General features: G+C 46.4%; 1 protein-coding gene across 6 annotated transcripts in view; it reads right to left on the bottom strand.

Annotated features, from left to right (window-relative positions):
- Positions 1-12,275, bottom strand: part of LOC138820395 (ELKS/Rab6-interacting/CAST family member 1) — a 135,814-nt gene that overhangs the window by 61,206 nt on the left and 62,333 nt on the right. For all 6 annotated transcript variants that reach the window (XM_070012037.1, XM_070012038.1, XM_070012032.1 and 3 more), the window contains one exon: positions 11,274-11,467. In XM_070012037.1, the coding sequence (XP_069868138.1) occupies positions 11,274-11,467 (194 nt within the window). The remainder of the gene's footprint in view (positions 1-11,273; positions 11,468-12,275) is intronic.

Raw genomic sequence — 12,275 nt, 5'->3', positions numbered from 1 at the left:
TCTCAGTTTGGGCTTCTTTTTTAGGTCTGGCATCAATCCCAGGACTTTGCACAGTGGGTAAACTCTCTACCACTGAGCTATAGCAAGGCGGGGGAGGGCAGAGACAGAGACAAAGGGAGAGGAAGAGAGACAGAGACAAAGAGAGAGAGGCAGGGACAGAAAGAGAGAAAAAGAGGGACAGAGACAAAGGGAGAGGAAGAAAGAGACAGAGACAGAGACAAAGACAAAAGGAGAGGAAGAGAGAGACAGAGACATAGGGAGACAGAGAGAGATAAAGAGAGACAGAGACAAGAGACAAAGGGAGAGACAAAGAGAGAGAACTAACCAAAATTAAGAAAGCAAAACAAGAACAAAATGAGTAATTCACCAGGCACCAGTGGCTCATACCTATAATCCTACCTACTCAAGAGGCTGAGATCTGAAGACCCACAGTTCAAAGCCAGCCTGAGAAGGAAAGTCTATGAGATTCTTATTGTCAGTTACCAAAAGCCAGAAGTGGAGCTGTAGCTCATGTGGTAGAAGCACTAGCTCTGCATGAAAAAAAGCCAGGGACAGTCCCCGAGGACAAGCCTCAAGACTGGCGCGCATGCGCGTGTGCACACCCACACACCCACACACCCACACACAGAATTCAACAAAGAAACAGAAAGCACAAAAGAAAGAAGCTGATGGGCTGGCGCGCATGCGCGTGTGCACACCCACACACCCACACACCCACACACAGAATTCAACAAAGAAACAGAAAGCACAAAAGAAAGAAGTTGATGGGCTGGGAATGTGGCTCAGTGGTAGAGTGCTGGCCTTGAGCAAAAGAAGCTCAGGAACAGTACCCAGGCCCTGAGTTCAAGTCCCAGGAGTGGGGGAAAAGAAGAGCTCCAATGACAAATTCAACCACACAACATTTCATTTGTAAGCAGTTGGAGAAACAACAACAAAAAAGACAAAAGCACCCAAGACTTACATTGCACTGCCAGGAAAGGAATGCATGCATTTGTGGGGGCCACAAAAAGAGGAGAAAAAGAGCAGAAAGATTACTTAAGTAAACGGTGAGTGAAAACTCACCAAATCTTTGGAATAACATACTATCCAGATTCGTGCTATCTCAAAGAAAATTACAGCAAAACAATCCTAACTGAATTGAGAGAAGACAGAGCTGCTATTTTGAAAGCAGAAAGAAAACATTATGAGCGAGACTCTAGCATCCAGTGCCATCAGAGCCACCGGTGAGGACAGCCAGACATTACTCAGCAGAACCGCCACGGCTCGAGGGAGCGCAGGGAAATGCCAGCCAAAATGCTTCACGGGCAAAGCTGTGCATCAGAAGCAGCCACGAGAGAAAAGTGTTCCCAGAAAGGTGCTGTGGCTGCTTTACACCGTTGGACTATTGTACAAGAAAGACTAAAAGGAGTTCTTCAAATTACTGGAAGACATTAGTAATGGTATGAAAACAATAAAGCATAAAGCTCACTGCTAAATGTCCAGCTACATTCATGAATACTGTAAAGATGGTATGACAATCACTTTTAATTCTCATGTGTTACAAGTCAAAGTGTTAAAATACCTATGCTACAATACTTTGCTATGAATGCACAACGCAAAAAGATGTAAGTGTGCCATCAACACCACAAACTACATGGAGAGAAAAGTAAAAGGGTAGTAGTATTTGTGGACTGGGAATGTGGCTTAGTGGCAGAGTGCTTGCCTGGCGTGCATGAAGCCCTGGGTTCAGTTCCTCAGTACCGCATACACAGAAAAAGCTGGAAGTGGCACTGTGGCTCAAATGGTAGAGAGCTAGCCTTAAAGAAGCTCAGGGCAGTGCCCAGGCCCTGAACTTCTGGTGCTCAAGGTTACTGCTCTACCACTTTGGGCCACAGCTCCTCTTTCTGGTTTTTGAGTGGTTAACTGAGATAAGAGTCGTATGGAAACTTTTCAGCCCAGGCTGGCTTTGGACCACTATCCTCAGATCTCAGCCTCCTGGGTAGCTAGGATAACAAGCGTGAGGTACCAGTGCCCGGATTCAAATATCTGTTCTAGTCACAATACTATGAAACTAGAAGTATTAAGAATGCTTAGAAATTGGGCTGGGAAGGTGGCTCAGTGGTAGAGCGCTTGCCTTGCATGCAATGAGGCCCTGGGTTCAATTCCCCAACACCACATAAGCAAAAAGAAAAAAGCCAGAAGTGGTGCTGTGGCTCAAGTGGTAGAGCGCTCGCCTTGAGCTGAAGAGCTGAGGGACAGCGCCCAGGCCCAGAGTTCAGGCCCCACAACCGGACCCCCCCAAAAAAAGCTTAGAAATTTGCAGATACACAGAAATCAAAACAATACACCCTTGAAAAATTAATTGAAAAAAATTGAAACGTAAAACAAATACTTGGAGGATTAGGAGCATGCCTCAAGCAGTAGAATGCCTGCATAGCAAGTCTTAAGTACCTGAATTTAACTTGAGTAGGACAGACAGACACACAGACACACAGACAGACAGACACACTCACACATACACACACCTAAGACCAATTAAAATGGAAACACAATATACCAAAACACACAGGAGGCAACTAAAGTAGTTCTCAACACAGCATTTATAGAACAATTACCTACACCAAGGTAAAAAAGGAAGTTTTCGAACAACCTAACTTTAAACACAAGGAGTTGGAGGAAGAAAGGACCATGTGAAACACAAAGTTAGTAGGAAATAAAGAGCAGAAGTAAAAGAAGCAGAGCCTAGAAAGATAACTCAAAGATTAATAAAACATGGTTTTTAAAAGGATAAAACAGGGCTGGGAAGGTGGCTCAGTGGTAGAGTGCTTGCCTTGCATGCCTGAGGCCCTGGGTTCGATTCCTCAGCACCACATAAGCAAAAAAAAAAAAAAAAAAAGCCAGAAGTGGCGCTGTGGCTCAAGTGGTAGAGCACTAGCCTTGAGCTGAAGAGCTGAGGGACAGCACCCAGGCCCAGAGTTCAGGCCCCACGACCGGACCAAAACAAAACAAAACAAAATAAAAAATTAAAAGGATAAAACAGGCAAATCTTTAAGTAGACTAATCAAGAAAAACAAAAGAGTTCAAATAAAATCAGAAATGCAAGAGAAGGCGGGAGGATGGGAAGGGATGGGAAGGGGAAACAAAGGAGGAGGCTACAATGCTTGAAGAAATGTACTCATTATCTTGCCCATGTAATTGTAACCCCTCTGTACAGTATTTTCACAATAAAAAATAAAAATTATTAAAAAAAAGGAAATGCAAGAGAAGACACTATGACCAATATGAGACAAACAATAAAAGTCACAAAGATTACTCTGGAAAAACCAAATGTTAACAAATTGGAAAAAAGAAGAAATGGGTAGATTCCTAGAAATATACAACCTTCCAACATATCCTCTCTTCTTACTGCCTGGTAGCAGACACCTCTCATCTCTAATACCAAGAGTTTGTTCATTTGGTTTCCCCCTGACTCTTCTCAGTAACTTTTAAAGTCCAGATCTCCACAGTCAAGCCTCTGCCAAGTTTGATGCATCAGTGATTTCTATGCATCTCTTTGTTGGAATAAATTTTTAATCTTCTGTCATAATGGAAGAAAACATTAGCAAATAGCATTGGATTATACTGCCTTTGTTTAGTATAAGCATACTGACCTTGAGGTGAGACTGAAGAGAACAGCAAGTCCAGGGAGAGAATGTGAAAGAGAAAGTTAAAAAGAGTTAGTGAGGACAATATTCGGGAATATTGACAAAACACAGAGCACAGGGCTAAAGAAGAGAATGCAGCAGCAGAGATTCTGCACAGGCACCAAAACAAAGTAACCGCGTGATTAGTCTAGTGATCTCATTACACCTGCTAGATTACACCACTGTATGTTAGTGGAAGTTTCTAAAGGAACAAAAAATTATCAGAAGTTTAGCATTTCCTAGGGCAGGAAGAAAAAAAAGTCTTCAAGAAGAAGGAAAAGAAGAGAAGGTGGTCTACCTTCTTATTTGAGAAGTTAGAACTGGGTGGGGCTGGTAGCTCACCCCTGCAATCCTAGTTACTCAGGAGACTAGCATCTGAGGGTTGTGGTTCAAAGCCAGCCTGAGCAGAAAAGTCTGTGAGACTTTTAATTCCAATCAAGCACCAATAAATAAATAAATAAATAAAAATTTTAAAAAGCCAGAAGTGGAGCTGTGGCTAAAGTGGTAGAACACTAACCTTGAGCAAAGAAGCTGAGGGACAGTGCCCAGGCCCTGAATTCAAGCCCCAGGACCATTCCCCTTGCCAAAAAAAAAAAAAAAAAAAAGGATTTTTTTCACACTATTGTGTGAAAGTGACAATTTCAGTCAGCTGTATTTCCAGTAAATAACCAGCCCGTCCCCACCTGCTCCATCCAGCAGATCCAGGCCATCTATAGGAAAAACAAAACAGATACAGGCAGCTCGCGCCATCCTTTAGAATGCCAAACTCAAATTTATGTGGAAGAATTTGAAGTCCTTTTCTCAAATCTTAAAAGAAAGATCCCTGGTCACACGGGATATTTCTTACCGCAGACCTACCCACTCTCGAATGGTGCAATCTACAGGCAACAATGAACAAGAGCGGCTCTGAAACATCAGCTCATCTCCTCCCCTCCTCGGGAGCCGGAGCCGTGAAGCAGCCACGCTCAGTACCCACGCAGCCTGAAGCCCCTAGGGCTCACGATTGCCCTTCACAGACAGTTCTCCTTCATAAGAGTTAATCGGTTTCAGGGAACTTAGCATTATCTTCCAATTGGTTAGGGGTTTTAGTAGCCAATGACTCTGGAGGGCCTTTACAATCTCAATTTCTGCCTTAAGAATGGAGAATAAGCTGGGCCTGGTGGCTCACCCCCGTCACCACATCAATTTGGGAGGGGGAGAGAGAAGGATTGTGGGCGGAGGCCAGCTTAGGCAAAAAAAGCACAAGACTCTATCTCGAAGAACAAGCTGAGCATGGCAGCTCCCACCTCTCAACCCGGCAGATGGATTGTGGTGCAAGTCCTGCCCCAGCAAAAAGTGTGATACTCGTTCTGAAAGGTAAGTCACATGCCATGCTTGGAGCATGACTCAAGTGGCAGAGTGCCTGCCTAGCAAGTGGAAATTCCTGAGTCCAAACTCTACACCACACACACGTGCACAAAAGAATCAAAACCGCCGGGCGCCAGTGGCTGGCGCCTGTCATCGCAGTTACCCAGGAGGCTGAGATCTGAGGATCGCGGTTCAAAGCCAGCCTGGGCAGAAAAGTCCATGAGACTCTTATCTCCAATGAACCACCAAAGAACGGGAAGTGGTGCTGTGGCTTAAATGTAGAGCACTCGCTTTGAGCTGAAGAGCTGGGGACAGCGCCCAGGCCCAGAGTTCAAGCCCCACAACCAACAAAAAAAAAAAAAAAGAAAGAAAGAAAGAAAAGAAAAGAAACAAGAAGCCTCATGTTGCCAGGCTGGGGTCCAAGTGCACAATGCAGCAGGAAGCAAGCACTGACTTGTTAACAATCAGTGTGAAAAATGGCTAGAGGCGTGACTCAGAGGACCATGAATTCAAATTCTAGTACCTCAAAAGAAACGTAATGATTAAGAAATGAACAAGTCAAATTCAGCATATAGTTAAAAACCAAAGCTTCAAAAAAGCATTTGTGAGAATAAAAGGCATCCCTTCTTCTCCACCTGTTCTGGCAGCAGGACATGAAGAACAAAGCTAGGTGTGGTGGTACACACCTGTAGTCTCAGCATGTGAGACACTGAGTTTGAAGTCAGCTCTGGGGAGGCCACATGGCAGGTTAGAAGCAAATCCAGAGCACGGATGTCAGTCTCCAGACCTGCCACCGTGTCCCCTGTCAGCCTTCGAGTGCTCAGAGGCAGAGAGGCCACTCTAGACAGGGCTGCTCCTCATAACTGCTTTCCTCTTGTTAGCTACCACACGGAGACAATGGTAACACATGAATTGACATTAACAACACAGGGCGGGGTAAATCCACGGGAAAAATCTGCCTGACTCCTGCCACCAGTGAGCGAGCACCTTTAACCATACATGTCCCAGTCTCACAGCTTGTGCGGTGTAGTTCTTAGGGAGCACATTTAGGAGAAAAAAACTGCACACAGGTTCACTTGACTTCAGTCTAACGTCCACACCGCTAAGCAAGCGGCTCAAGGAAACCACGGACAAGGATTTCTGCACAGGAACTTGGGGGACCGGCTGTGTGCTGTGAAATGAAATCAGTGAAACTGATCGAGAGGAAGAGGCAGAGAGCAAGCGGGGTCCCCAGCAAGCGAGCGGCAGGCAGAGGCAGGCAGATCAAGTAAAGAATCAGTCACCCACCCCTGTAATACTTAGTGCAGTTTCCTCTCCCTTGATCTGTTCCTTGCTTAGGACAGCCTGCTATCTCCCTGAAGCAGAACACACACAGGTGCTCCTCTCCACCAGCAGCGCCCGGTCACCGCTCTGCCAGCCAACTACATCAACAGTATATTCTCTGGGGCTGGGAAGGTGGCTCAGTGGTACAGTGCTCGCCTTGCATGCATGAGGCCGTGGGTTCTATTCCTCAGCACCTCAGAAGCAGAAGCCGGAAGTGGTGCTGTGGCTCAATTGGTAGAGCACTCGCCTTGAGCTGAAGAGCTGAGGGACAGCGCCCAGGCCCAGAGTTCAAGCCCCATGACCGACCAAAAAAAAAAAAAAGACTGACTCCACACTTCACAGGTCAAAATGGTTAACCAGAGCTTAAAAGTACAAAAATCCTTTTCTAAGGAACCATTTCCACACAAATGATACAGCAATTTATGCCAGTGCTGTGGTAATCCATTTCCATATGGAAGACAAATCTCTAGAACCTGAAGCTTCTCAGCAATTCGCTAAGGAAAACATTACAGAAAGTTGTTTTAAAAGGGGGGATGGCGAAGAACAACGGAAGGGATAAACGTGAACATGTGTGTGTGGACACATAACCAACCAAATAACCTAAGTCCCTTCATTTAGTTTCACACATACTTAAGATAGAATATATGATTAGATAATGCTGACTCAAAAATAATGCTTTCTTCCACTTCTACAATTCAGCAAAGCTTTGTTTTGTTAGAGACAGCGTCTCCTCCTACGGCTGAAGCTGGCCTTAAACTCATGATCCTGCTTCAGCCTGGTATTACAGGCACGAACCACACCTGGCCCTCCTACGGCTGAAGCTGGCCTTAAACTCATGATCCTCCTGCTTCAGCCTGGTATTACAGGCACGAACCACACCTGGCCCTCCTACGGCTGAAGCTGGCCTTAAACTCATGATCCTCCTGCTTCAGCCTGGTATTGCAGGCACGAACCACACCTGGCCCTCCTACGGCTGAAGCTGGCCTTAACCTCATGATCCTCCTGCTTCAGCCTGGTATTGCAGGCACGAACCACACCTGGCCCTCCTACGGCTGAAGCTGGCCTTAAACTCATGATCCTCCTGCTTCAGCCTGGTATTACAGGCACGAACCACACCTGGCCCTCCTACGGCTGAAGCTGGCCTTAACCTCATGATCCTCCTGCTCCAGCCTGGTATTGCAGGCACGAACCACACCTGGCCCTCCTACGGCTGAAGCTGGCCTTAACCTCATGATCCTCCTGCTTCAGCCTGGTATTGCAGGCACGAGCCACACCTGGCCCTCCTACGGCTGAAGCTGGCCTTAAACTCATGATCCTCCTGCTTCAGCCTGGTATTACAGGCACGAGCCACACCTGGCCCTCCTACGGCTGAAGCTGGCCTTAAACTCATGATCCTCCTGCTTCAGCCTGGTATTGCAGGCACGAGCCACACCTGGTCCTCCTACGGCTGAAGCTGGCCTTAAACTCATGATCCTCCTGCTTCAGCCTGGTATTGCAGGCACGAGCCACACCTGGCCCTCCTACGGCTGAAGCTGGCCTTAACCTCATGATCCTCCTGCTTCAGCCTGGTATTGCAGGCACGGACCACACCTGGCCCTCCTACGGCTGAAGCTGGCCTTAAACTCATGATCCTCCTGCTTCAGCCTGGTATTGCAGGCGCGAGCCACACCTGGCCCTCCTACGGCTGAAGCTGGCCTTAACCTCATGATCCTCCTGCTTCAGCCTGGTATTGCAGGCACGAGCCACACCTGGCCCAGCAAAACAACACTCACACCCGTTAGAGGCATCAGTTCACCAAAGACAGAAGATGCACCATTGCTTTCTGTGTCACTAGGGAAAAAACCATGCCATGCGTTTTCATAGAAACATGCTCCCAAATGGCGCTGTGGCTCAAGCGGTAGAGCACTACCCTTGAGCTGAAGAGCTGAGGGACAGCGCCCAGGCCCAGAGTTCAAGCCCCACGACCGACAAAATAAATAAATAAATAAATAAACAAACATGCTCCCGTTTCAGAGATGTTAAAATGTAAACACAAAGTCAGAATGGGTATTTAACTGTGACAAAATGAGGAAAGAGAAAATTATCTTTATTTAATCTATGGACTAGAAGCAACCCCACTGAATTAAATTATGTAAGAATATTTAATGCATGTGAACTGACACACTTTCAGAGAAAAACACAACCAGGTGTTAACATGTTGTAAGCGTGTGTATGTATATTCATGCCAACACACTATACACATGTGTGTATTCACATGTTAACACCTTGTGAACATATATGAATATATTCTCAATATTAACACATGTGCGTGTATATTCATTGTGAGCATCTAAAAGACAAATATAAAGTTGGTATTTTCAATGTAACTATCGAGGAATTAGGGGCTACAGTGGCTCCCATCTTTTACGTTCTAAAGGTTCTGTACCTCACAGAACACGGGTGACTTGATAGACAATAAAAGGACCACCAAACTGGGCGCCAGTGCCTCACGCCTGTGATACTACTCAGGAGGCTGAGATGTGAAGATCATGGTTCCAAGCTAGCCTGGGCAGAAGAGTTCCTAAGAGACTCTTTATCTCCAATGAACCACTCAAAAACTGGAAGTGGTGCTGTGGCTCAAAGTGGTAGAGCGCTAGCCTTGAGCAAGAGAGCTCAGGGACAGTGCCCAGGTCCTGAGTTCAAGCCCCAAACTGACAAAAAAAGAAAAAAGGTACCACCTAGATTTCCTATGTGCTGCGTCAACTGGCTGTTCTTTAACATTGATCAAGCACAATGCCAAGCAAGCCAGAACGTAGCAAGAGCAGCGGCAGCAATGTACTCCAGCGCAGAACCGTAGCCTTACGTATCGCTCACTTTCCCAGGAAGCCCCACACAAACCCCCCTGACAGTGCGGGGACAGAAACCTGGCGTGGATGGTACAACTGGCGGGAGACTGGCTTTCTGAGAAACACCATGGCAAGGGGCAGAAGGGACAGGGACACACACACACACACACACACACACACACACACACACACACACACACACACACACACGGACACACACACAGACACACACACACACGGACACACGGACACAGACACAGACACACACACACACACGGACACACACACACATACACACACACAGACACATACACACACAGACACAGACACATACACGGACACACACACACGGACACACACACATACACACACACACAGACACATACACACACGGACACACGGACACACACACACACATACACACACGGGGACACACACACACACGGACACACACACACAGACACACACACACACACGGACACACACACACACATACAGACACACAGACACACACACACATACACACACACACACGGACACACACACACACACACACACGGACACACACATATAAAATGAAAACAATGGAAAAGGACCACAGTAAGACAAACCCAAAGGAAGTGAGGAACTCATCATGGTGGGTCACAGTCAACAGTGACAGGGCAACCCGCACCTCGGTCTACAACGGGGAGGAAGGAGCGTGGGAGTTGGCTGCCCGCCGCAGGGTCAGGGTTCGCTAACTGCCTCCCAGACCAAGGCCCGAGAATCCAACTTCGTTTCCGAGCCTGCCGTAACACTGTGCACTGCCTCTTTTGCTTGTAACACTGGGTCAAGAGAGGAAAAGGGTAAATCCCATCCACGAGGGGGCCTTCCACAACAGCAGCTAAGCCCGCAGAGAGCTGCACGGAGGGACCCTGTGGGAGAAGGAGACCTGAAGGGCCCATGCTCACGAGTGCCGGGCTGCTTCGGGAGGCGCTGGCCCCACCCCGGCCTCCTCTTCCCTCGAAGCCACGGTCTGCTCACCAGAGGTGCACCTAGGTGACCCAGTAACCCATTACAAAGCTTACAGCAAAAGCTTGAGTTAGGGAAATGGGATTTTTGTTGCTGGTGTCGTTTTGGGGGTGTCAGAGCCCAAAAAGCCGAGCTGTGAGACCCAAAAGGACTGGGAGCGTGGAAGGCCTTCTCCCAACACACCCTCGGAACGTGGAGAGTTTCCTGGAAAGGCCAATCAGCCCTGGCCTCACAGGAGTTCAGATCTATCCTGGGTGTGGGCTAATTCTACCCTAAACTTGGTGGGATCCTGGTGGGTAGACTAAGGTTGATGCAAATTGTAAACTGTTTACTGTTTAGTTCCAGTTCCAAGATGGAAAAGTCACCTACCACTTATATATACAATATTGTCACATGTTGATGCTTATAGCTTACTATCTGCACATACCTCCCTAGTGGAACCTTGGGATCTGAAGCTGGCCAAACTTGCTGCTGCTACTACTACTACTACTACTACTACAATTTGGCAATTATATAACTCATAATTAGAGCCTACGTCTACAGATCATTTCTGAGTCTTCTGAACTGTCACTAAAATGTCCCTCTTCCTTTTCATTTTGATCAAACAACTGATGTTGTTTGTCTAAAAAGAGACAGCCTAAAAAGTATCTGCTGACCAAAAAACGTCTAAATCAATAAAAATAACTTGCTGAGGCTCTTTTGTCCATTCTATAGGGAAATTCAATAACAAAATGCAACTATTTGTACCCTCTCCATCAGTCAGGAGAAAACTTTAATTTCCTATGTGATGTATACTTTCTCTTGTCAAAGATGTTGAAATTCAGTTTATTGCTTTATTCCGTTTTCTTGGAAGTATTTTTCTTATCTTGAAGTAGTTGTACAAAGGCGTTCCATTCAGCAAAGGAATTTATGAATACAGCGTGTCTTAATGTCGTTTTCTATCATCTTTTAGAGACTGCGGTAAAGAGTTTGCATTGATTTAGTCGATAAAAAGTGAAACCTGAGCTCAGAGGCAGGTGAGGCTGAAACACTCCTCGATGCACCAACCGCGCACTGCGCTGAGCCACACTTTGGTTTCTCAAGCCCACTCACTCCCTGTCCTTACCTTTCCAACTCGGCTATCTTCTTATCTTTGTCGTTCTTTTCGTTCTCCACCTCCTTCAAGATTTCCAAGAGGCGGTCTACTTCTGCCTGGGCCTTGCTAGATTCATCTTTGTACCTGGTGATCTCTCCTTCCAGCTGCTGAATTCTGTCGTTCATCTCAGGACTGGCTCTGGCTTCCAGCGTTGCTTCATGTGCCTACCAAAAATAAAAGGAAAAAAAGAAAGAGAAGGAAAAAAGAAAGATGTGTTCAAACCCTGTCGCAGACACACATCATAGCACTGTGCAAACTGTGGCCCAAGGACCTATTAACACTCCCACCTCAATAGAATACTACCAAATAGCCAACAGACAGCCTTCAAGTTATAAGAGTGTATTGTGTTTAAAAAATCACATGGTTAAATATTTACTATATGCCCAAAAAATCATTATAAGCCAGCTAGAGCTTTACAGTTTGGTGTGATATACTAACAGTTTAGCACCTGTTAGAGTACCACACAGTACCAAAAAGGTCTGCTGTTGACATTACCACAGCTGCTCTTGCTGCACCTGATTCCCCCTGGAATTCCCACTGGGCCCTCACCTCTAATTCCCTCTCCTATCTGCCGCAGCTGTGAACATAGTGCAAAGGTGATACCCTAGAAAACGGAGACAGGTTAGGTTAATAACATGGCTACCTTCCCCTCCTGCGGTAATGCCTTAAAGCAAGGAATCCAAACTTTACAAGACCATCTCACTTAAAAGTAAGAAAAGGCTACATGTGGGTGGCTCATGCCTATAATCCCAGCTGCTCAGGAGGCTGAGGTCTGAGGATCATGGTTTGAAGACAGCCCCAGCATGAGACTCTCATCTCCAATGAACAACTCAAAAACCAGAAGTGATGCTGTGACTCTAGTATAGGGCTAGGGCTAGCCTTGAGCACAAAGAAGCTCAGGCCCTGAGTTCAAGCTCCATGACAGATAAAAAAACCCAATTCTGTTTTATTCAGGACTCTGTTGTAAAAAGG

This window comes from Dipodomys merriami, unplaced genomic scaffold (assembly GCF_024711535.1).
Source record: "Dipodomys merriami isolate MVZ:Mamm:240054 unplaced genomic scaffold, mDipMer1.0.p SCAF_877, whole genome shotgun sequence".
Classification (NCBI taxonomy): Eukaryota; Metazoa; Chordata; class Mammalia; order Rodentia; family Heteromyidae; genus Dipodomys; species Dipodomys merriami.
The sequence above is the reverse complement of the archived record's forward strand: the minus strand, read 5'-3'. Positions and strand labels throughout refer to the sequence as shown.